Source organism: Myxine glutinosa, chromosome 1, assembly GCF_964187855.1.
Source record: "Myxine glutinosa chromosome 1, kmMyxGlut1.1, whole genome shotgun sequence".
Lineage (NCBI taxonomy): Eukaryota > Metazoa > Chordata > Myxini > Myxiniformes > Myxinidae > Myxine > Myxine glutinosa.
In genome coordinates, this window is record NC_136261.1 from 202,345,075 (window position 1) to 202,371,455 (window position 26,381).

Below are 26,381 nucleotides of genomic sequence, written 5' to 3' on the forward strand. Positions count from 1 at the left end.
CCTGGAATAGATTGTGCCCAATTTTTAGCTCTCTAGGCCCAAGGCCTCCATTATGACTTCATAATTCGATAATTCGACAAGTACAAAACTTCATCCAATCAAGATGCAATTTCTTGATCGCCATGTGGCATAAAGTGGTGGAGAAAAAATAATAATGATGACGTCATCGGTCACGTGGTTCGGCCGCCATCTTGGAAAAACAGAAAAACTTTGCACCTCTATATCTCCGAAAGTGCTGAATAGAAAAAATTGAGACATGGCTCATTGTAAAGAAGTCTCCATGGGGAATAAAATATGTTAATGATGATGTCATAGGTGCCTCCATTATGACATCATAATTCGACAAGTACAAAACTTCATCCGATCAAGATGAAATTTCTTGATCATAATCTAGGAATAAATTAGTTTAGAAAACAAATAATGATGACGTCATCGGTCACGTGGTTCGGCCGCCATATTTGTCCAAAATGGCCAATAAAAAAGTACATTCCGGCAAGTCCTCGGTCTCTGACCGATTTTTCATCTGTATGTTTGTCTGTTTATTTGTCTGTGAGCAGGATATCTCAAAAAGTTATGGATGGATTCGGATGAAACTTGGTAGAAAGGTTGGGTGTGTAATAAGGACGAATCGATTCAATTTTAGTGAATATCCGAATCCTATAATTTTTTAAGTGATGCTTCACCATTGAGAAATAGGTCCAAAAACGATATGCATTTAACCAGGTGGTAAAATGTTAACCAGCACCGAAAAGTAACAGAGTCCCGTTAGAGCTAGAGAGTTGGTCATGCCCAGTGGGAAGCAGAGCTGAGGGGGGTGTAGTGCCCGAGATGGAGAAGGACGGAGACAGCTATGACATTATGGAAAGCCTTATGAGGCTGCCATCCTAGTCGACAGCTGTTGCTACCCGAGTGTCTGAAGGATCAAGTGTTTGAAAGTGTGCATCATTACATGGGGGCACCAAGGCATGGAGCACACATTCAATCTGTTGAGATAGAGGTGTTTCTGGGTGGGAATGTGCAGTGATGTAGAACACTGGGTTAAGAACTGTCAAAAGTGCATTTTGACAAAGATGCCACAGCCAAAGATACACGCACCCAGGGGCACACTGCCCGCTTCCCGACCATTGGAGGTGGTAGCAGTACATTTCACTGTTTTGCAACCTAGTACTGATGGCTGTGAGAATATGTTATTAGTTACTGATGTGTTCACAAAATTCACTCAGGCCTTTCCTATGAGAAACCAGAAGGCCGATACCACAGCTAAGATCTTGTTAAGGGGGTGGTTCATGACGTATGGTGTACCTGACCGATTGCACTCTAATTAGGGAAGGAATTTTGAGAGTGATGTTTTTTCCAAGCTGTGTAAGCAGTATGCTGTCAAGAAAACGTGCACTCCATCATGCCGAGGGGAACACTCAGTGCAAGCGTTTCAACCGAACGCTCCACAACATCTTCCACACACTCTTCCCAAGGAAAAAAAGGCATTGGCCCGAACATCTGCCTGAGTTGCTACGTGCATACAATTTGACACCCCATGCCACTTCTGGTTGCTCACCATACCTTCTGTTGTTTGGAGTAAATTCACATCTTCCCATTGATACTTTGGTAGGTCAGGGGAAGTGGTGGATAAGAGGCATGACTGGCTAGTCGTGCACCAGGAGCGTCTAAGAGAAGCACATGCCAAAACGAGAGAGTACTTTGAAAAGAAAGCAGCCGATAGGATTTCTGTCCTGAAAGACAAGGTGTACTGTCCTTCTCTATGTGTGAGTCAGTTTGTCTATCTGAGAAATATACCGTTGGGGAGGAACAAAATCCAAGATGCTTGGGGGGCCACAGTGTACTAGGTGGTTGAAATACAGGGTACAACCCATGCAGTTGAATCTGTGGGTGGGGAGCCGGTCCGGAGAGTGCTTCGGGTGAATTTAAGGGCCCGTGTGAGACCTATCCAGAACAGAGAAGGGGTACTGTTCATCAGGAGAATATAGGGAGCAACCCTCCTGCTGTCCATCAGAAGGACAGGCCTGAGTCTGGATCTTCTGATGCTAATTTTGTTGTTGTAGAAGAGGTAACGTTTCTTGGGTTGTCGACCCACAGAGGGTGCTGGCCTTGAATCTTGGTAATTCACGGGCACACATCGGGTATTGGGGAGGGACAGAGGAAGCAAATTGACACACAAACTGGGCGATCAGATACAGAAAGATCTGTCCAGAATGTGCCAATTCCTGCCCCTCACAGAAGCCAAAGGTCAACAGCCCGTGTTCATTTAAATCCCATTCATGAACCACGCTCAAGTTGTAACACTGTCGATTTAAGTTTACAGGTTGTGTAGCAGCTACTAATGAGTATGCGCACCGGATTTTTCAAAGTGGCTGTGAAAGCACCGAAAGGTAACAGAGTCTCGTTGGAGCTAGAGAGTTGGCCATGCCCAGTAGGGAGCAGAGCTGAGGGGGGTGGCATCTGAGATGGAGAAGAAAGGAGATGCCATTATGGAAAGCCTGCACGAAGCGACGTGGTGTGTCATCGCAAGGGGAGGATTCTTAAGGAACTCTTAGTGTTGGTTTGGGAGGACATACAACATGCGTTTGCAAGTAAATCGAAGTTGCCCCGATAATAATTGAATTAGTGCTATAACCTCACTGTTGGAAGTTAATGGTGGGCAAGATTGTAGACGGTCAAGATTACATTGCAGGTGAACTGAAACAAGGCCAAAGATGGTTTCATAAAGAAATACTCTTTATTTCCCTAAATGCTGCCAGCTTTGAGGGAGGGTGGTCTTGACTCTAGGAATGTGTGCCCTTCCCTTGCTCTAGGGCCACTACCACATTTTTCTTGCCTTTGCCACAGTTCTGTCTTGACTTACTCTGTTTTGTGGAGTTCTGATTAAAATTCCAAAGTTTCCTCTTGCGACTCCACAGCAATAAATTATTCCAGATAAAGTAAACCCAAACAAAGTTGTGCGTCTACCAGGCAACATGTGGCAGGATATTTCAAAGTTGTGGATGGGTTATGGCAAAACATGGTGGATGAGTTTGGTCAGTGACAACTACAAGCCCATTACATTTTGGTGTGTGAGAAGGACGAATGGTGCGGATGCAGATCTGGCCTATCGGTGGGATACAAAATCGTTATCCTTACTATAATTCACGGAGGGGTGTGTTTGTCTGCGTTTGTGGGGCTACTCCTCGAGTTGTGGGCTCCCATTACATCCAGACTTGCTATATTGGATCAGCATGATCCCTGCTAGGTATGAGGACTACATGACTGTTAAAAACATCAGTGCGGAATGTGACTTCCCTTTGAAATTCTTCAGCCGTAGGTGACTGTAAAATCAGTCCACAGTTGTTAGGGCTCTATATGTATGGCAGAACGTCATGAAGTTCATCAAAGTAGCAAATGCAAAAAAAAAGTGTCGCAGCCCCACACCTTATCCTTTGACGTTCTTGTGAAAGCCAGAAAAGATCCACTCATAAAAGCAAAACTACAGTTTCTCACCCACCCCCTTTCTCACTCGTTACCAGTGTGACGAGCCTGTACTGCACCACATGGCTGCAGACTTGCAAGACTTGCTGATGAGTGTGCCTCGTTGCTTCATCAAGAAAGAGCACCTTGATGCACTGGGAACACCGGAGAAGATTGATGTGTTGCCAAGAATGATGTGTTGAACACGATGCATGCGCATCACAGCAAAGTGGATGTTGGTTTTGCTGCTGAAGCAACTGTATCGGTACTATGGAGGCAGGAGAAAATCAACCCCAGGCAACTGCTGGAATTTCGCATTGAATGCCGGAAAGGATTAACCGCAATGAGTAAAAAGATCCTGGACAGGATTCCTTTGAAGTACTCTCTGGTTTGAAATATCTCCTGCTTGGACCCAAGAAACATGTTAAAGGAGCCACCAGAGATTTGTGTCAAATGAAGAAATTCACACACAACTTCATCAATGCCAAAATCCTCACAGGTGGCTTGGTGCCTGGGGAACTTGTTTCTCAGGAAATGCAGAAGTTTGTGCATACAGAGGCAAGGGCAGATGAGTTTCATGAGTTCAACTCCAGCAAGACCAGGCTCGATACATTCCTAATGGATCACATGGTCAAGTACGAGCATTTACTGGAAGTCTTTAAGAATCTCCTGCTCTTGTCTCATAAACAGGTTACATTCGAGAGAAGCTTCTCTGAGAAGAAAGAGGTGGTGCAAGATAACCAACACACAGACTCAGTGCCCAGAGGATTGTGCGTGACACATGAGCAGGTGCAAGGGGTCTCCTGTAGGAACGAATCACTCAAGAGCTCCTCAAGTCAGCAAACAGTGCCAGAGGCAGGTATTGCGATTATCTGGAACAAATGAAGAGGATGGAGAACAATAATGGAGAAAACAAAAAGAGAAAAAAATGATCTGAAAAAATGCAACAAACAATCTACCATATAAAACACAATGTGTGTGTGTGCTTGTGTGTCTGTCCCCCTTCATAAGGCTAGGTTTTAAAGGCTTTGAGTAGTGCTTCAGGAGGGATTTGAGGGTGGGAGGGTTGGGGGGAGGGGGGGGGGGGTTAAGTGGCAATCTTTGAACACGACTGTGTGTCAACCCGTTAAAAGTTCTAAAAGACTGTGGACCCAGAAGACCCCGAGGACCCAATGGACCCCAAACACCCCAAATACTCTGTAGACTGTTAAAGACACAAAATACCATGAAGACCCAAAATACTCCAAAGACCAAAAAGAATGAAAAGACCCTGAAGACCCAATGGACCCAATGGACCAAAAGACCCAGAGGAACCAAAAGACCCAAACAACCAAACCACAAGGACCCAAATGACAGAGGACCCAAAAGACCCCAATGACTCTGAAGATCCAAAATACCCCGAAGACCCAAATGACCCCAAATACCAAAAAGACTGAAAAGACCCAATGGACCCCAAAGACCCAAAAGACCCTGAGGATCCAAAAGACCCAAACAACCACAAGGACCCAAATGACAGAGGACCCAAAAGACCCCAAGGACTATGAAGATCCAAAATACCCTGAAGACCCAAAAGACCCTGAAGACCCAATGGACCCCAAACACCCAAAATACCCCAAAGACCCAAAAGACCCAAAACACCTTGAAGACTGTTAAAGACCATGAAGACCCAAACGACCCAAAATACCATGAGGACCCAAAAGACCTTGAAGACCCAAAAGACCCTGAAGACCCAAAAGACCCTGAAGACCAAAAATACCCCGAAGACCCAAAAGACGCCGAAGACCCTAAAAGCCCCTGAAGACCCCGCAGACCCAAAAGACACTGAAGACCCTTAAGACCCAAAAGCCTCTGAAGACACCAAAGACCCAGAAGACCCAAAAACACCTCAAAGACAAAATACTCTTAAAGGCCCAGCGGATCCAAAAGACCCTGAAGACAGAAATGGCCCTGAAGACCCAAAACACCATGAAGACCCAAAAGACACCGAAATGGTCAAAGATGTCTAACCCTCTGAAACGACGTGTGGTGAGGCGCGCGGAGCGCGCCGAGTCACGCTAGTACTCCCAATGGGGAGCAAAAGCATAATAATGATTGCATCATCGGTGAAGTGGTATACCAGCCATAAATATTTTAATTGAATGCCTTATCCTAAAATCTGAAATTGCATGCACATGATCTATGACCCATTTGTATTGAAATATTAAACTTGTGACATCATAGGTCACATCGTTTGGCAGCCATATTGGATTTAACCTAAAACCTTTAAAAAAACATCTCTTCCAAAACGACTGAAGCAATCGACTTGAAACTTTAGGTGTGTCATTGACGAGGCATGGCGATTAAAAGTTGATCACGAAAATGTCATCGGTCACATGGTGTGGCAGCCATATTGGATTGAAGGAAAATATTAAATAATTATATCTCAGAAACCGCTTACCCTATCGAAGCGAAACTTTACAAATGTCATGTAACACCATTGCTGCATATAGATTGAAAATGATGACGTTGTAGGTAACATGGTTTGGCAGCCATCTTGGATAGAAAAACGAACCTTATCCGATCAACCCAAAATTTCACAAACGTGATCCCCGACCCATACATATGTAGAATGTACATTTTTGATGTCATATGTCACGTGGTTTGGCAGCCATATTAGCTTGAAAACCGATATTTTAAAAAATCCCTTCTCCGAAACCACTTCACCGATCTATGTGAAACCTGTCATGTCTGGTGGGTGGGTGGATTCGTGTGCAGCCACCCAGCTGCTGGTTGCATCATTTTTCTGTGGGATAGAAAAACACCTCTCTGCTAATGCCTCTCTATAACCAGTTATCTGGTACTCATTTTGCCAGCCTCAGAAGGCTGAAACAGGCTGAGTCAACCCCACCTGGCGTTAATTCAACAGGATTTGAATCCAGGACCTTAGGATCCCAAGCCCACCACCCTAACCATTAGGTCAACACCAGGTATGTCATGTCTGGTAAAAAATGTGATACTTGAGAACAGCTGAAGGGATTTAGATCAAACTTGTTTATTTTTAGGACATTGAACGAGGGCATCTACCCCGTTGTCACAGGCAGAGACTACGTGGAGGCATATTCGTGACACAATTTAATTGCTCTAGTTTTAATTTTATTTTTCATCGTAAAAAAATGGCTGAGTATTTGATATTATGAATATTTATATGGTGCCCAACATGACAGTTACATTGGTTCTGCTGTAAGATTTAATAAATAACGTTATGGTTTTATGTACAAGCCGGACCATTAAAAAGTCAGTATATTAGACTTTGAAAAGTCATTATTTTTCAACTTCCTTAACCTGCAGGAACCATGGGATTTTTAACATCGACCAATGAATGCCTCCATCTGAGAGATGGCACACATATTGATGAATCACCCTGCCTGTGAAGCACCAGCTGACAGTTTCTAGCTAGGTCCGCAAATTGATTCGAACCCAGGGTAGACAGCTTGGAGGTGAATGTGCAGGTGAATGTGCACACCTCTTAATAGACATCCTGCCAAAGCCAACCCATTATTGAATGACCTAAAAGTCAAATGCCAGAGTGGCGACATGGGCCTACTGGTACACAGACTTGGTGGTGTGATAGACTTGGGGGTCCGCAGTTTGAACGTGATCCCAGCACAGTAATACAACGTTATTAATATATTTGAAAGATGGTACGTGCTGCTTCCTTGCTTGACCCCTCATAATTTAAAAAGGATTGAGCATGGACAAACAACCAAAGGTTGGCAACAATGGCGCAGACTTGAAGGGATTAATCTAATGGTCTCCTGAGTCCTGGTTCCTTGTAGTTGTAGGTGACTTGTTTATCCCTTTACATTAAAAATACTCCCAATGCAGTGACATTCCAACAGTTTTCCTGTTTCGACTTCCAAAGTTCAGCAAAAATGCCATGTTGTACTCTGCACAGCATTGGCTCCTCCCTCAAGTTGTGCTTCACATATGCTCGTTCCCTCTTCCTGTCAAGCTTCCTTTCCACGCAATGGCGTTGTGACGTCCCGAATCGTCAGCAGCGACGCATGACGTCATTACGTCATGTAGGACAGCGTGTCGTGCTTTGATCGCAAGTTGGCGCTTTTAAACATTTCATGTACAGTAGATCGCGTTATCGTTTTGACATTGTTATTAGTACAATAGTACGTACTTTATTTACACATTGACTGGTTCGAGGCTTTGTAGGTAAGGTGCCTCATGTTTGCAAACCTCTCGTTCTTGTCTGACATATTAATCGTTGTAACTAATTATTACTAAGTGAAGTTTCGTCTTTTTCCTCACACTGTTCGTGCCTGACGAACGTCAGCAGTCGATGTGGATTCGGACACACGTAGACATTTTATACTGATGGACGAGAAGCGACAGGTATAAGATCGGTGACGGGTAAATCGTGAGACGAGGAAAAGGGTTCGAAGACCCTACACGGAGAGCTGGACAAGTGTCGATGCACCTGGGATAAGGGCGGACCAGGCAGCCTGAGCCTGTCATCATGGAGTTCCTCGGTCTGGGTCCAGGAGCCGATGTGGACATCCAACTTATGGACTCGGACGGGCGGTCCCGGCCTTTGTGTCCCGATGGGGAGACCCTCGCGGGCCGCGTCCGAGTGCGACCCCGTCGCCAAGGGCAATCCCTGCAGCACAATGGTCTCAAAGTGGAGTTCGTGGGACACATCGGTGAGCCGAACCCACACAAAGGCAGGGTTCGTGTGTTGTCTTCTTTTCTTAATATTCTTCTTCTTCAAATTTTCTCCAAGTCCGTGTGTTGTCTTCACCTTATTACTCTTCTTCTTCTTCTTCTTCTTCCAATAAGACCCAAGTACGTGTTTTGTCTTCTTCCTCTTCTTATCTTCTTCCTCTTCCAAAATCCCCAAGTCCGTGTGTTGTCTTCTTCTTCTTATATTCTTCCTCTTCCAAATTCCCCAAGTCCGTGTGTTGTCTTCTTCTTCTTTTCTTCCTCTTCCAAATTCCCCAAGTCTGTGTGTTGTCTTCTTCTTCTTATCTTCCTCCTCTTCCAAATTCCCCAACTCCGTGTGTCTTCTTCTTCTTATCTTCGTCCTCTTCCAAATTCCCCAACTCCGTGTGTTGTCTTCTTCTTCTTACTGTTCTTCCTCTTCCAATTACCCCAACTCAGTGTGTTGTCTTCTTCTTCTTACTCTTTTTCTTCCAATTTCCTCCAAGTCTGTGTTATCTTCTTCTTCTTACTCTTCTTCTTCTTCTTCCAATTTCCGCCAATGTGTGTCTTCTTCACTTCCTCTTCTTCTTCTTCTTCCAATTTTTCAAGTCCGTGTGTTGTCTTCTTCCTCTTCTCTTCCTCTTCTTCCAATTTTCCAAGTCCGTGTCACGGTATATATAGAGGTATATATAGAACTGGAGAGCCAATGAGATGCGGCGCAGCATTAGCAGCCGTGAAGCCGAGCGGCGGCCATATTGGCGGGCCGAATGTTTTGTCAACAAACCATTGCGCCCATCGGTGACTAATACTAGTAATAGACTCGACAGCAGAAGTAAAATTTAAAATTGTGCAGTTGAAGTTGAAACCAGTATATCAATGGTCATTGAAGAGAATGGAATACTTTTTGCACTTTTCTTTTTGTCTGTTTATTGGACACATTAAAGAATAATATATTTACAATGATTATGTCACACTGCAAGTCACTGCCTGAAGCAAGATACTTTTCAATGGAAAATCTGTCAATAGTTTGTGTATGAAAACAAATGATACCAACCAAAAGCACAATATATTTTTTATTACAAAAAAGGCATACAAAACATTGTACAATTTACATCAAAGAGATTACATTTACATTTACATTTTAGTAAGTATAACATACGTACAACATACTACTACTACTACTACAACATACTACTACTACTACAACATACTACATACTACTACAACATACTACATACTACTACAATATACTACATACTACTACAACATACTACATACTACTACAACATACTACATACTACTACAATATACTACATACTACTACTACTACTACTACAACATACTACTACTACTACTACTACGCCACGCCACGCCATTTTGCTGCTCCTCGAGCCGTGCTATTTTCGACATTTCCTTCTCATCCTCTTCCGTTTTCGTTTGTATTTTTGGTCTATTTAGGTTATTTGAACCGAGTTGGTTCATTTTGTTATTTTACTTTGACGTCCCGTTTTGAGTTACTAGGGCATGCCCGTACGTGGGTGCAATGCCCGTACGTGGGTACGTGGGTACGTGGGTGCGAGTACGGTGACAATCCCCCCCCCCTCTATTTACATGAAATGGTTTGGTCCATGAAATGTTTTGGTCCATTCGCAACGCCAAAGCGAACGGCGAACGCTTTACATGAAATGGTTTGGTTCATGAAATGTTTTGGTCCATTCGCAACGCCAAAGCGAACGGCGAACGGCTTGCGAGTACAGTGACAACCCCCCCCCCCCCCCCCTCTATTTACATGAAATGGTTTTTATTAGTTTTAAAACATAGTTTAACGCCAACATAGCGCCAACATAGTTTGCAAACGTGAAATAAATGAATACGCTCTCAAATGTGCCATCCGAGGCAGAGTGTGTTCGCCACGTTCGGCACACGCGATAGCTCGCTGCTCTCTGATTGGTTGAATCGTTTTTTGGACATAGCTCGGTAAGTAATTGTCCGATTAATATGAAACCTTGAAAAGGCACATCCTCGGGTCCCCAGCAATATACCTGGCAAGTTTAAAGTATATCGGACCCGTGGTTGTCGAGAAACAGCGGTCACAGACAAATGTGACCCTCAAAGTTCTATACCAGCTTCTCATCCCATCTCTTCCGCTGCCATAAATCAATGGCAGGCAGTGGGAGCTGGGAAGGCAAAGAGAGCACAGAAGAGGAAATCAGAACCCGCAGAGGAATTTCCGCAGAGGAAATTGGAAGAAAAAGAGTAAGAAGAAGAAGACAACACACTGAGTTGGGGTAATTGGAAGAGGAAGAACAGTAAGAAGAAGAAGACAACACACGGAGTTTGGCTCCTGCCTCACACCTTGCTCGGCTTCACGCTGTTGAGGCCAAAGCTTTCAGAATCATTGGAATCTCCTGCGATGTAGTCAACGCCGAGGGCCTTTCACTCACTCACCGCAGGCAGGTTGGTGGTCTTTCTGTCTTCTACCGACTCCTCTCCGGCCTTGCTCCCCCAGCTCTCTCTGTGCTCTGTCCCCCCAATATTCCTTCAGGTCGCACAAGATCTGCCTGCAACCCTCTTCTGGTTAAACTGCCAAAGTCTAGGCTCGCTGCTCACCTTCACTCTTTCATTCCCCTTTTCTCCCGCCTCTGGAACAAACTCCCCCACTCCCTTCAATCCCACTCCTCCCTCCAGGTCTTTAAAACAGCTGTTCACCACCATCTCTTATCTTCCCCCATCGAAAACCTTGATCTTTTCTACCCCCGGTAATTCACCCCAGAGTCCTTGCAGTGTTCATATGTTTTAATCCTCTCCCACCTCCCCCCAAGTCCTCCCGATGTCCCTGTTCTCAAATGTTGTGTTTGTGTCCTTCCCCCTCTCTTTTGTGTCCTTCCCCCTCTCTCACCATCTTGTCTACCGCTCCCCTTGTGTTTTGTGTGTCGGTTTGTCTTTTTGTGTGATTAATGTTAGCTCTTTCACGAGCCTCGATCTTGTATACAAAAAAAAAAAAAAAAAAAAAAAAAAAAAAAAAAAAAAAAAAAAAAAAAAAAAACGTACAAACAAACAAACACACAGAGATTACTGGAATTATAGATAGATTAGTTCTTTTGGGTTCGGGCCTAGCCGCGGCGTGCGGCCGCACCCGTGTGGGAGTAGATTTGCCGCGCCCGATTTGTGGCGTATAACAAACTGTTTGACTTCCTTGTTTTTGCTTAATCACCCTTGACTTTCTGTGCTAAATTTGCATAGTTTTGGCGATTAAGCCAATAAGTTATTTGCTCAACGCGCGTTTGATTATCCTTTTGAGTTAATCCTTAGCATACCGGTACGGTCGTGCTGAAATAAGCAAAAGCTCGCGAATGAGCTCATTGATATATATATTTTTTCATTTTCATTTGACGGGAAATATACCGTTAATAATAGTAATCATGCCTCTGGATGGTACATGGGCAAGGATGGCCGCTACTACCTCTGGTGCAGGTGGGAACCGCCCTGCCCACCCGTTTAAGACGTTAACAAGGAAGCACGGGGTGAAATGCGAGTTGGGACAAATCGCCCAAAAAGAGGCCTATGTAAAAGCACTCGCTAGTGTGGTTGATCCAGCAACGATAGTTGCAGCCTCGAAAATGTATGGACAAGCTGTGTTCTTTCTTAACTCAGAGGCTGCAGCAAACAAAGCCATTGAGAAAGGGATTAGTGTGGGAGGACTCTTTGTACAAGTCGAGCCGCTCTCAAGTCTTGGTACAAGGATAATTATATCTAATATACCTCCTTACGTGTCTGACAATGTCGTGGTGCCTTTCCTGGAACAACTGGGAGTGTTGAGATCACCCATCAAGCCTGTGTCTTTGGGCTGTCATGAGCCCTACCTACAACATGTCTGGTCTTTTAAAAGACAAGTATCCATTGAATTGGGAAAGGATACTGAATGTGAGGGGTCGTTTGTTATTCCTTTTGACGGAAAGAATTACAGGGTGTTTTATATGACAAACGAACCCCGTTGTTTTGTATGCAAAGCGAAGGATCACAGGAGAGCAGACTGCCCCACTATCATTAAAGAGGTTGCAGCTCCTCAACGTCCAGATCAGCCTCGAGAGGATCCCAGCGTCACTGAAGGTATCCTAAGAGAGGTGGCTGCTCCTTTGTGCTCGAGGGCAGTGGACCCTCAAAGTTCTATACCAGCTTCTCATCCCATCTCTTCCGCTGCCATAAATCAATGGCAGGCAGTGGGAGCTGGGAAGGCAAAGAGAGCACAGAAGAGGAAATCAGAACCCGCAGAGGATGGGACCACGGAACACCCTGGTACAATTGAGGATGACACGGGAAGTAATGTGTCAAAGGGATTTGTAAAGCCTAGTATTCTGAAGGAGAAAAGAGTGGTAACCCAATCTGAAGAAATGGAAGAAGAAGAAGAAGAGGTAACTATTCATCAAATGACAGGATATGGAGAGTCTTCTCTCTCAGATCCACCCAAAGACAGTTTGAAGAATGAACAGGAAGGGAGACCGTCAGGTAGTAAACCCAGCATGGTAAAGATAAACAACCTAGAGGTATCTGACTTGACAGGGCCAAACGATACTGTGATGTTGGCGACTGAGAAAATACATCCAATAATAACAACTGCAACGAAGCTTCAAAATAAACCAGGGATTGAAACATCTACAAGAGCAGTTCTGAACTGAAGGATTAACACCGAAGTTCCAAAGGATTCTGAAGTAGCATTCATCGGTGGGACAGACAGAGAGAGGGAACCAGACACACAAGCATCAATAAAGTTGCTGGCACTGACTGACATCTCAGGTGATGTCACTTCACTCACTGTTGGCGCAGAAAGGGGAATAGTTGAGCACATCTCTATTTTACCACCCCAAAAGGTTGGATCTCCTATACCAACTGAGGAGGAGGCATCCACTCCCACAGGTGAAGCAACGTCCGCCGCATCAGAGCCAAAGGAGCGTTCCTCTGCGCCAGAAGATTATGCCAAGTCAGCCTTGAGAGACGACATGGCAGAAGACTTGACACATTGTACAAGTAAACCAAAGGAGAAGGATCTTGAACCTCCAGACAGCGATGATGAGGAAAGTATTGGTGATGGGGAAGACTATCAAGGGTCACTGACTGGTTTAGAGACAGACCTACCTGCAGGACGCCATTCCTGCATCCCCCAGCCAGGAGATACTCGAGTTCCTGGAACAAAGCTTGCATAGCAGGAAGAAAGTGGAAATGCGCTGAAACGGTGGAAAGATTATGACTTGCTAGTGCATTCCTTGTATGTACTAAGGAGAGAGGGACATAAAACAAGGACTTCAGGCTCGGCCGAACAAGCCCGAGTCAGGAAGTTTCTAGCAAAGTTGTTGAGTTATGGGCCTGAATATAAAGTCGTTTAGGAGGATGAATTTCACAGAAACAAAACTCTCAATACAATAATGACATCAAACTTACGAATAGGATCATTGAATGTCAATGGCTGTAAGGATGCATTCCGTGTGCACCAGGTATTGTCATTCTGTGTGAAGGAAAAACTTGAAGTAACCTTTCTGCAGGAAACCCACACGACCCCAGAGGCTGCATCCCGATGGGAAAACCAATGGGAAGGCTTGGCCTTTTTCAGTCACCTAACGGACACATCTTGTGGAGTGGCTACCCTCTTTTCACCAAAGAGGAAACCTGAAATTCTTGTCGTAAAGGAAGCCAGTGTGGGGCGGTTGCTACATATAAAAGCAAAGTTTGAAGAATTTGTTGTCAATTTCGTCAACATTTATGCACCTTGTGTAGGAGTTGCAAGGGGGATTTTCTTCAACCGGTTGCAGACAGGATTCATGCTCACCTTGCCTGGTGAAGAGTGTGTAATTCTTGGAGGAGACTTTAATTGCACTCTAAACCCCTCCCTTGATCGAATAGGTCAGGAACCGCATAATCCCTCTGTAAGAATATTACAACAAACCATAACACTGTTAAACTTGAGGGATACCTGGCACATACAACACCCCACAGACAGAACATTCACGTATACAAGTATCAGAGGTGGTCATATATCACAATCCCGGCTCGATAGAATTTACGTGTCTCACCATTGGTGTAAGATTGTCGGTGACTCCGGCATAAAAGTTGCCCATTTCACAGATCACAACTTGGCGTGGATTAAGTTTTCCCTGGCGGAAACAAGGCGAGGCCCTGGCTTGTGGCACCTTAACAATGTTTTAAGTCAGGATGAAGCCTTTTTGTCAATCTTTTTGAATTTTTGGCAAGCCTGGAGGAATAAAAAAGGAGATTTTTGCTCACTTGGATTCTGGTGGGATGTAGGCAAGGTACGATTGAAATTGCTGTGTCAGGAATACTCGTATGGTTCGAGCAAAACACTTGGGTTAGGGATCAAAAGACTGGAAGAGGAACTGCTGCACCTTGAGAAGCACCTGGCCACACGTACGTCTACTGAACTGCAGGCATACCAAGAAAAAAAGAGCACCCTTAAAGCATGTAGTCATGTGAAGGCATGAGGGGCGTATGTGCGCTCTCGTTTGCAGTTTATTTCTGAGGATGAATATGTCCTGAATTATCTCAAAGGGGTGGAAAAACGCAAAGGTCAATTCAGGACTATAGCGAGTGTTCTCGCAGAAGATGGTCTCTTGCTCAATGGCTCTGAGAGTGTTCAAAAACAAATTAGAGCCTTTTACGCTCAGCTGTATTCGGGGAAGAGCACAGACGCAGGTGCAGGTGGCACTTTGTGGAGCAGTCTTCCTGAAGCCTCTGTAGAAGACCGGGAGCAGCTGGAGACTCAATTATCTCTGGAAGAATTGAAAACCGCCCTGCACAGCCTATCAAGAGATAAATCCCCTGGCATGGATGGCTTATCATGTGAATTCTATACAAAAGTATGGGACTTGGTTGGACCTGATTACCTAAGCGTAGCTCAGGAAGCATGTGATACAGGTATAATGCCCCTTTCTTGGCGTCGAGCGATTCTGGTCTTGATTCCCAAGGAGGGTGACTTGAGAGACTTGAAGAATTACCGCCCTGTGTCTCTGCTGTGTGTGGATTATAAGGTCATGGCTAAAATGTTGTCACTCCGTCTCGGACCAGTCCTGACAAAATTAGTCAGCCCGGACCAATCTTATGCCATTCCAGGCAGGACAATACATGACAACATATCCCTTGTCAGAGACCTGATACAGTATGCGGACATGACTCGGACTCGAGTCGGATTTCTTTCCTTGGATCAGGAGAAAGCCTTTGACCAGATGAACCATGAGTATCTGTTTGAAACCTTGCTAATATTTGGGTTGGGGAGGAGATTTGTAGGCATGATTCAGACGTTGTACATGTCGGCAGAATGCCTAGTTAAAGTCAACGGTTTCTTGCTCGCGCCCTTTCCATTTGAGAGAGGAATAAGACAAGGATGTCCCCTGTCCGGCCAATTATATTCCCTCTGTATCGAACCCTTCCTTTGTTTGATGAGAAGAAGGCTAACTGGCATTGTGGTGCCACACAACAGGGTCAACCTCAAACTTTCTGCATATGCAGATGATGTTCTCGTGTTTGCCAGTAATGCAAGGGATATGCAAATAGTTTATGATTGTCAGCAGGTCTATTCAGCAGCATCGTCTGCTACAATCAATTGGAGGAAAACCTCGGGGCTTCTAATTGGACAAATGCAGGTAAAGGAGTTACCAACACTTTTTCAGAAATTGACCTGGAGTCGCAATGAGATCAAATATTTGGGGGTGCACTTGTCCACTTCCCATGGGTCCTCACCACTCATTAACTGGAACACTTTAGGGGACAAGATCGAAGCAAAGTTGAGAGACTGGAGTGGACTACTAAAAGTCCTGTCTCTGAGGGGAAAAACACTCCTTATTAAACAGGTTATAATTCCAAAGTTAGTATTCAGGCTCTCTTGCATAAGCACTCCAGAGGAGTTTCTGGTTAAGATGCAGAGGAAGCTACTGGACTACTTTTGGAATGGTAAACACTGGGTTTCCCTGGGCATTCTGAGCTTGCCTTTTGCAGAAGGTGGACAGTCTTTTCCCTGCCTTCGAAGCCACTACCACGCATCCAGGCTGAAGACCATACAACGTTACCTACATGTGAACCCTGCACCGCAATGGTGCTCACTGGCATCATACTTCTTCAGCAAAGTGCTCAATCTTGGGTACAAAAGGAATCTTTTCATCAGTACATCTCGGAGCCTGTCTAGTGCTACATTGCCTCTTTTTTATCAAGAAATGCTGAAGGCTTGGAATGTAGTCGACGTACAAAGAACAGTTCCTTATCCAGGCAAGGACCTGTTAGAAGAACCGCTCATTCTCAACCCTCTTCTACAGGGCCCAACTCTGGCTTCCTTTTCAGTAAGAAGGAGCCTCTTAGCTGGTAGCATATCCACAGTGGGAGACCTTCTGAACGATGGTAAGAGAAGGCTTATTTTACCCAAGGAGCTCGCAGCGAAAATGGGCCTGAGGACAATCAGGATCCCCTCCAGGATACTTGAAGAGGTCAAAAGCTCCTTGCCTCCCAATTGTCTGGAATATCTAGAGAATCCCAAAGAGGGTGATGGATCTGGACAGATGTCCATCGGTAACTCCATGGATTTTAAAATCCGACCACGATGTTGCGACCTCTCTCAGCCAATACCTGCAAACAATATGAGTAAGACCCCTGGCACAGTGGAAATGTCGTTCTGTGGGCTATCAAGGAAAAATATACACCTGCTAGTGATCCACTCGCTCCATTATATAGCTCTTGCAACCCGATTAGATACTCCCTGGCGTGACATTCTTCCACTTCCTTCGACTGTTCATCCACGTTGGGATTCACTTTATCTCTACCCGACGCCAAGAATGATGGCAGACTTAAGTTGGAGGTTGCTACATGGGGCACTGAGCTCTGGATCTATGATGCGGCATTTCACTAACTTCCCAGAGGAATGCTGCTTTTGTGGTGAAAGGGAAACTATATTTCACATATACCTTCAATGCCACCGTCTTGAACCAGTGTTCTTACTGATGAAAAATCTTCTCTTGCGCTTCTGGCTTCACTTCTCTCCAACACTTTTTATCATCGGGCACCCGGTAAAGAAACTAAGCAAGTCACGAGATCTCCTTGTTAACTTTATTTTAGCCTGTGCAAAAATGGCAATATATAAAACCAGGAAGGCAAAAATAGAGAAAGATGTGGTGGAACACAGTTCTGTATGCCTGAAGGGCTTAATACGCTCACGCATTATTTCGGAGTACAAGGCGGCAGAATATAGTAACACTGTTCAAAAGTTTAAGGAAACCTGGACTATAAATGATGCACTTTGTACGGTTTCCCCACAAGATACTTTGCTCTTATTTGTATAAACTAGGGCGTGCCCGTACGTGGGTGCAAAAAAACATGCGTGCAAACAACAACAACAAAAAAAAACTTTGAAACCACGTGGCAGTAACGACCACAGAACCCCCCCCCTCTATTTACATGAAATGGTTTGGTCCATTCGCAAAGCCAAAGCGAACGGCTTGCGAGTACGGTGACCATATCTTGGGAACCACTTGTCCGATTAATTTCAAACCTTGAAAAGGCACATCCTCGGGTCCCCAGCAATATACCTGGCAAGTTTCAAGTATATCGGACCCGTGGTTGTCGAGAAACAGCGGTCACAGACACACAGAGATTACTGGAATTATAGATAGACTAGGGCATGCCCGTACTATATATATGCCCGTACTATATATCTATCTAAAATTATATCCCCCCCCCTCTATTTACATGAAATGGTTTGGTCCATTCGCAACGCCAAAGCGAACGGCGAACGGCTTGCGAGTACAGTGACAATCCCCCCCCCCTCTATTTACATGAAATGGTTTCGTCCATTCGCAACGACCACAGAACCCCCCCCTCTATTTACATGGAATGGTTTGGTCCATTCGCAACGCCGGCACACGCGATCGTTCGCTGCTCTCTGATTGGTTGAATCGTTTTTTGGACATAGCTCGGTAAGTAATTGTCCGATTAATATGAAACCTTGAAAAGGCACATCCTCAGGTCCCCAGCAATATACCTGGCAAGTTAAAAGTATATCGGACCCGTGGTTGTCGAGAAACAGCGGTCACAGACAAACGTACAGACAGACAGAGATTACTGGAATTATAGATAGATTATAGATAGACTAGGGCATGCCCGTACTATATATCTATCTAAAATTATATCCCCCCCCTCTATTTACATGAAATGGTTTGGTCCATTCGCAACGCCAAAGCGAACGGCGAACGGCTTGCGAGTACAGTGACAATCCCCCCCCCTCTATTTACATGAAATGGTTTCGTCCATTCGCAACGACCACAGAACCCCCCCCTCTATTTACATGGAATGGTTTGGTCCATTCGCAACGCCGGCACACGCGATCGTTCGCTGCTCTCTGATTGGTTGAATCGTTTTTTGGACATAGCTCGGTAAGTAATTGTCCGATTAATATGAAACCTTGAAAAGGCACATCCTCGGGTCCCCAGCAATATACCTGGCAAGTTAAAAGTATATCGGACCCGTGGTTGTCGAGAAACAGCGGTCACAGACAAACGTACAGACAGACAGAGATTACTGGAATTATAGATAGATGTGTTATTTGGCATTCTTTTTTTTTGGTGTTCTTTGGCGTTCTTTTACCTTCCCCTTATCTGTCTTGGTAGTGCTTTCTCTTCAAAATGCTCTACCTTGTCTACTGTAGTTCAAACTTGCAGAGACTGCAGAGACTACTTGCAGAGATGAGGAATTGAGCGACATTAAACTGGGAACATATGTTTGCCTGAGCTTGCATGAGCTCTGAACGCAAATCTCTATAGCCTTTCCAACAAAAGCACGACTACTACTACTACTACTACTACTACTACTACTACTACTACTACTACTACTACATACTACTATGACAACTTGGCACTACAACTACTACTACTATTACCACTACATACTACTACTACCACTTCATATGACCACAACATACTACTACTACCTACATACATACTACCTACATACATACTACCTCTAAACATACTACCTATAAACATACTACCAACATACATACTACCTACAATCCTACATACATACTCCCTACATACTTACTACCTACATACATACTATCTACATACATAATACCTACATACATACCACCTACATACATACTACGTACATACATACTACGTACATACATACTACATACATACATACTACCTCTAAACATACTACCTCTAAACATACTACCTATAAACATACTACCAATAAACATACTACCTACAAACATACTACCTACAAACATACTACCTACAAACATACTACAGTCACGTGAAAAGGTAAGTACACCCCATGTAAAGTTTTGACTTTTTCAACATATTTCAACATACAGCTATTTGATCTTCATTTCAACAATATTGATAGATAAAGGTGATATAATATAACAAATATTGAAGGAGCAGCGCTCCTGCTTGAGACGGACGAAGTGACGGACAAGACACAAACTCGTCCGAGAAGATGTTTATTGTATTAATCATCTCGGGAACTCTGAAAACCCGTTTATCGGGTTCGCATATATATATATCCAAACCAAAAAGCATACATCAGAACCAAAGCCCCGCCTCTCAGGCGAGGCACGCTTTGGTGGTCATGTGACCGACAGGTGCAAAGGATTATAACCTCGGCGCCGCGGTTTGGCCGCCGGTTACGTCACCGGCTTGGGCCAGGAGATTCTGTTGCTGGTCTCGAGCTTTGGGGGACCCATGGGTCGCTACACACGCCTCCCCAGAATCGACTTGGTCCAGGAAGGTCAACCTGAGGGGGGTCCGGATGACCCGACCGAAACGACCCCTGGCTGGTCGCGGGGGGGGGGGGGGGGGGGGGGTCCGGTGTGGTGGCGGGTGGCCGGACGGGGGGTGCAGTGGACGGGGGGTGGCCGCGCCGCGGTGGGAGAGCCAGCCGTGGCGGCTGGCCGACGTCCATGTGGGCCGGCTTGAGGCGTTCCACCGAAATCCGGTCCGCCCGGCCGCCGATGCTGACGACGAAGGACTTCTTGTCCCGTCGTAGGACCCGGAAGGGTCCGTCGTATGGTGGCCGGAGCGCCCCCGGTGCGCGTCGTGGCGCACAAAGACGTACTCCGCCGTGCGGAGTGCTGGGGGGACGTAGGATTGGGGGTCGCCGTGGCGGGACGTGGGCACCGGGGCGAAACGTTGGGTGGCCTCCTGGAAGTCCATGCGCTGGCGCGCGGCGGACCAGGGGCTGGTGGCGTCGGGCACGAACTCGCCCGGGACGCGGAGGGCCTGGCCGTACACCAGCTCGGCGGTGGACGCCTGGAGGTCCTCCTTTGGAGCCGTGCGGAGGCCCAAAAGGACCCACGGGAGCCGATCGGCCCAGCCGTCGTCCTGGAGGCCGGCCATGAGTGCGGCCTTCATGGAGCGGTGGAACCGCTCGCACAACCCGTTGGCCTGGGGGTGGTAGGCCGTGGTGCGGTGCAGGGTAACGCCCAACGTGCGGGCGACCGCGCCCCACAGTTCGGACGTGAACTGTGGGCCGCGGTCCGACGAGATGTCCGCCGGTGCACCGAAACACGCGACCCAGGTGGCGATGAACGCCTGGGCCATGTCGGCGGTGGTGGTGGAGGCGAGGGGCACGGCCTCCGGCCACCTGGTGGTCCTGTCCACCATGGTAAGCAGGTGGGTGAACCCCTGCGATGGGGGCAGGGGACCCACCAGGTCCACGTGGACGTGGTCGAAACGTCGCTCGGGCATGGTGAAAGGAGCCAGCGGAGCCTGGGTGTGACGGTGGACCTTGGCCCGCTGGCAGGGTGTGCAGGCGTTGGCCCAGTCGCCGACGTCCCGTCGCAACCCGTGCCAGACGAAACGTGCCGACACCAGCCTCTGGGACACCTTCCGGCCCGGGTGTGAGAGGCCGTGGAGCGAAGCAAAAATGCGACGCCGCCAGGTGACCGGCACAACGGGGCGAGGTCGGCCTTGGGAGACGTCACAAAGCAGGACCGTGTCCGCGAAGGGGACGTCAGCCAAGCGGAGGCCCGTGTCCGCCACCCGGAGCGCCTGCACCGTGCCGTCGGTGGCCTGGTCCGTCGCCATTAGGGCGAAATCGACGCCGAGGTGGATGGCGTTGGCGCCGGCTCGAGAAAGGCAGTCGGCCACGGCGTTGTCCTTTCCGGCGACGTGCCGGATGTCCGTGGTGTATTCCGACACGGCGGAGAGGTGGCGCTGCTGGCGGGCCGACCACGGCTCCATGACCTTGGCCATGGCGAAAATCAATTGCTTGTGGTCGACAAAGGCCGTGAACGGGCGGCCCTCCAGGAGGTGGCGAAAATGGCGGACGGCCAGGTACAGCCCGAGGAGCTCGCGGTCGAAAGTGCTGTACTTCAACTCGTTGGGCAGGAGTTGCCGGCTGAAGAACGCGAGCGGCTGCCAGGCCCCGTTTACCCATTGCTCATGAACCGCGTCCGTGGTGAGGGCGATGGGAGCATGGGGTACCGGGTGGGCCAGCAGCGTGGCGTTGGCGAGGGCCCGTTTCACGCCGGTGAAAGCAGCGTACATGTCCGTGGACCAGACGACGTCGCGCTTCGCCGGCTGGTCGCGGAGGGCAGTGTACAAGGGCCGCATGAGTTGCACAGCTCGGGGCAAGAAGCAGTGGTAAAAGTTCACCATCCCGAGGAACTCCTGCAGCGCCTTGACGGAGCGGGGGCGCGGGAAAGTGGCGATGGCCTCGACTTTGGCCGGTAGCGGTACGGCGCCGTCCCGGGTGATGTGGTGGCCCAAAAGGTCGATCGTCGCCGCACCAAAGTGACATTTGGCCGGGTTGACGATCAAGCCGTGCTCGCTGAGGCGGCCGAACAGCGTCCGGAGGTGGAGGAGGTGCTCGGCTCTGGACGTGCTGGCGATGAGGATGTCGTCCAGGTAGGTAAAGAAGAACGGCAAGTCGCGCAGCACACCGTCCATCAGGCGCTGGAACGCCTGTGCCACGTTTTTGAGGCGGAAGGGCATTCGGAGGAATTCGAAGAGGCCGAAAGGTGTAATAACGGCCGTCTTCGGGATGTCGGACGGGCACCTGGTGGTACCCCCGAATCAGGTCCACTTTTGAAAAAATGGTCCGCCCCGCCAACCGGGCGGAAAAATCCTGGATGTGCGGGATGGGGTACCTGTCAGGGGTAGTGGCGTCGTTGAGGCGGCGGTAGTCGCCGCATGGCCGCCATCCGCCCCCCGGCTTCGGGACGATATGCAGCGGCGAGGCCCAGGCGCTGTCGGAGCGCTGCACGATGCCGAGGCGCTCCAGCGCGGCGAACTCGGCCTTGGTGACGGCGAGTTTGGTTGGGTCGAGACGGCGAGCTTGGGCGTACACCGGCGGGCCCGTAGTGGGAATATGATGCTCGATGCCGTGACGCACCGTGACGGCCGAAAACGTCGGTCGCGTGAGGGCCGGGAACTCCGCGAGGAGACGCGCGAAGTCGTCTGCCAACGTGAGGACGCAGGAAAGCTCGGTGGGCGCGGAACGGCTCAAGGCGCATGCCAGCGAGCTGAAAGTTTCGGCGTTGACGAGACGCCGACGTTTAACGTCGACTAGCAGCCCATGGGCGCAAAGGAAATCGGCCCCGAGCAAAGCCATGGGGACGTCCGCCGTCACGAACTCCCAGCGAAAGAGCTGGCTGCCGAAGCGGAGGGCGACGGTGCGTGGGCCGAAGGTGCGGATGGCGGAGCCGTTGGCCGCGATTAAGGAGGGGCCGCAAATGGCGGCCCGCCTGTCCTCCGCCAAAGCGGGAATGACGCTCAGCTGAGCGCCGGTGTCGCAGAGAAAACGCCGCCCCGACGCTTGGTCCGCGATGAATAGCAGGTTTCCGGAACGGCCGGCGCTCATGGCTGGTAGTGAGTGCCGGCCCGACCGTTTCCCGACTTGCCGAACGTGCACGGGGGTCGACATGATCGGGCCTGCCGCCCGAACCTGGCGTGGAAATAACACCAGGCCGGGTCTGGCGGGGGCTCCGGTCGACGCGTCGGGACCGGGCGATGCGGCGTCGCCGCTGCCAGTGGCGCCGGCCCGGCGGTCTCCGGGAAGGAAGCTGCGTCACGGGCGTCGGGTGGGTGGGCGGGAAACTGCGCCATGGGCGCCGACTGGGCGGCGGGCGGGCTCCCGGCAGCCACCCCGACGAGCTGGCTTGCCGAATCGATCTTGTCGGCCTCCCTGGCGAGGCCGCGGGGGTTCGTGATGGTCGTGCTTGCCAGGGCGACCCGGACCTGGGCCGGGAGCTGGCGGAGAAAAAGCTCTTGGAAAAGGAAATCCAAGGGATGCTCGCCGAGCAACGCGAGCATGTAGTCCATACGTTCGGACGGGCGCGTATCGCCGAGCTCAGGAAGGTCGAGCAGGCGTCGTGCGCATTCAGCCGGGGAGAGGGCGAAAGCGCCCAGAAGAAGTGCCTTGATGGCGTCGTACTTGCCGTCAGCGGGCGGGCTCTGGAGGAGGCTCAGGCAGCGGGCGGCGGTCACGGAGCCGAGTGCGGCGACCACGTAATGGTATTTCGTGGTGTCCTCCGTAATGCCACGCAGGGCGAACTGGGAGTCCGCCTGAGCGAACCAGATGGCGGCATGTGCTTCCCAGAAAGTGGGCAGTTTGAGGGACACTGCCGTGTCCATCGCGTGTCGTAAACTCGGGGTCACCAGTGAAGGAGCAGCGCTCCTGCTTGAGACGGACGAAGTGACGGACAAGACACAAACTCGTCCGAGAAGATGTTTATTGTATAATCATCTCGGGAACTCTGAAAACACGTTTATCGGGTTCGCATATATATATCCAAACCAAAAAGCATACATCAGAACCAAAGCCCCGCCTCTCAGGCGAGGCACGCTTTGGTGGCCATGTGACCGACAGGTGCAAAGGATTATAACGTCGGCGCCGCGGTTTGGCCGCCGGTTACGTCATCGGCTTGGGCCAGGAGATTCTGTTGCTGGTCTCGAGCTTTGGGGGACCCATGGGTCGCTACAATATCATGAAACATTTACATTTTGTAGTCCATTGTATAATGTAAATAAACATAAATGCAAATTTCGCATGTGGAAAAAGTAAGTACACCCTTGTGTTACGTGTTCCTCCCCGACCTCCTGGTCTCGGTATACCTCCGAACCCTGAGAGGAGCCACGGCAGAAAATTATGTTATTCTGTATCAGTAATTAATAGTGAAACCACACCAAGGATTATAAACGAACAGATGTTGTATTAAAAATCACACACAATAATAAAGGTATAACCAATAGCAATCAAAGTGCACTCAATATATCTTAAGATGGTACCATCCGCTAAAATAAGATAACTCACTGCGCCCTCCCAGTGACTGGAAAAGAACCCTCTTCAATGTCTCTATAACTCAAAGGTGATCCCGGCGAAGAGGCGATGAGGCGAGTAATGAGGCGTAGGCAAAGCGTGGCCAGTCACTTGGTACAAACCAACATCAAACTGGCGGCAGAAAGGGAAATCCCAAAGGCGCGATCCAGACGTGCACGTGCGCAGTTCAATCAGCGAATCGCAACGTATTCTTCAAACGCCGCTTTCGCGCACACACATCCCCGGCAGACGACCGGAGGGTGAGAAAAGCTGACGCGTAGCAAAATCTTTTTCGGTGAACACAGCGCGCGGTGCAAAATGGCCGACGGCTCTTACTTGAGTCGAAGCGCCTAGGCGAGGATTCTCTGGAACCTCAACGCCTATACCTGACTACGCAGGTTTCTCAATACTCCAGCGATAACACCTATCACAGGAAATTCCTTTCAAGGAGATTCAAAGGTTACTCGCGGCTTTCGTTCGATCACGCTCGCTAAGGAGCTTCAAGACACGCGTCTTACACTTTTCTCCTCCCGCCTTCTTCTTCCTCCTCTCTCTTGTCGTCTTCCGGTTCTCGATCCGGCTTCCTGTTTCATTTAAAATATTAACTCTTTTTGCCTTTTAACAACAATAACCTTACCTTTTAACAACAATAATCGCCGTTTCCTTCAAACCCCAATAAGAATAATAATACATAACCAGAAATGTTTCAAGTGGATGAAAACCACAACCACGGAAGGGCCGAATCCATAACACTTCCTCCCCCCCCCCCTCCCCCCCCCCCCTCAAGAAAGAAAGTTTGAACACAGCGAAAACTTTCTTTGCAGGCAAACTCTTTAAGCAAACAAAAGTAAACTCACAACCCAAATCATCAATTCCCGTGAGCAACAATACTCAATATTCCCCAAAAATAAAGCAACAAAACTTCGAACAACCCACAGAGATTTCCAAAGTTAATTCACTCTGGACAAGGCGTCAGCAACGACATTGTCCCTGCCCTTTACATGTTCAATTTCCCATTTAGACTCCTGCAAAGCCAAACTCCATCTCATCACCCTCTGATTTTTTTTAACTTAGTTTCTTTTGAATGAAGGTTAAGGGGTAGTGATCAAAAATCCAAAGTCAAGCAAATCTACAGCACTTTTCCCGGGAGGCCGAGCTGAAAGCCAGGTTCCATGGTGGTTAGGTGGTGAGGCCTGGAAGTATTCACTACAGGGGCGCCTTTTGGAACGAGGAGTTCACGGTTAACCCGTGTAGGAAAGTTCGCTCGGCTGCTCCGCAGCATTCAGTGCTTCAACTCTTTCTAACTTTCGTAATAATCACGGTTGGACCGCTTGTCACTGTAGTCACGTGTATAGCGGTCTCCTTCTCGGCCACTACCTTGATAGTCATTCCTTCGGGAGCTGCCGTAAATCTGGGAGCCTCCATAGTAATATCGACTGCGGCCACCACCAAAACTACCGCCACGTTTTCCTCTTCTGTAGCACCCTCTACGCCTACGGCCTGCCTTCTCTACGGCTATGGTCCGACCATCCAAATCCTTGCCATTCTAATCCTTCTCTGCCTCTTTGGCGTCCTTTGTGTTTTCAAACGTGACAAAGCCAAACCCTCTTGACTTTTGCGTTTCCCTGTCTTTTACCAGCCGCACTTCCAAAAGCGGTCCATTTTTGCTGAAGACAGAGGTCAGAACTTCTTCTTTTGTTTTGAAATTCAGTCCACCTACAAATAACTTGCCAAATTTGCCGCCATCCCTAACTGGTGTGGTGTTATTTTCCCTACTGGGCTTTTTAACAACCATCGGGTTACCAGAAACTTGACCACCGGCCAAATCATTCCCGATAACAAAAGATACTCCCTCTACAGGAAGAGTGGCTTGTAAACCTACGGTGACCGGTCCTGACACCAAATCAGACTCTAAATGG

The 26,381-nt window shown here is 48.2% G+C and overlaps 1 protein-coding gene across 2 annotated transcripts in view; it reads left to right on the top strand.

Moving 5' to 3' along the window:
• The first annotated feature begins 7,494 nt into the window (after nt 1-7,494).
• LOC137433422 (vacuolar protein sorting-associated protein 26B-A) overlaps nt 7,495-26,381 on the top strand; it is a 95,352-nt gene continuing 76,465 nt past the window's right edge. The window contains exon 1 of one of the 2 annotated variants that reach the window (XM_068125761.2): nt 7,495-8,150. In XM_068125761.2, the coding sequence (XP_067981862.2) occupies nt 7,967-8,150 (184 nt within the window). In that variant the 5' untranslated portion in view covers nt 7,495-7,966. Of the gene's footprint in view, nt 8,172-26,381 lie in introns of both variants that reach the window. The other variant, XM_068125755.2, reaches the window with a different exon arrangement.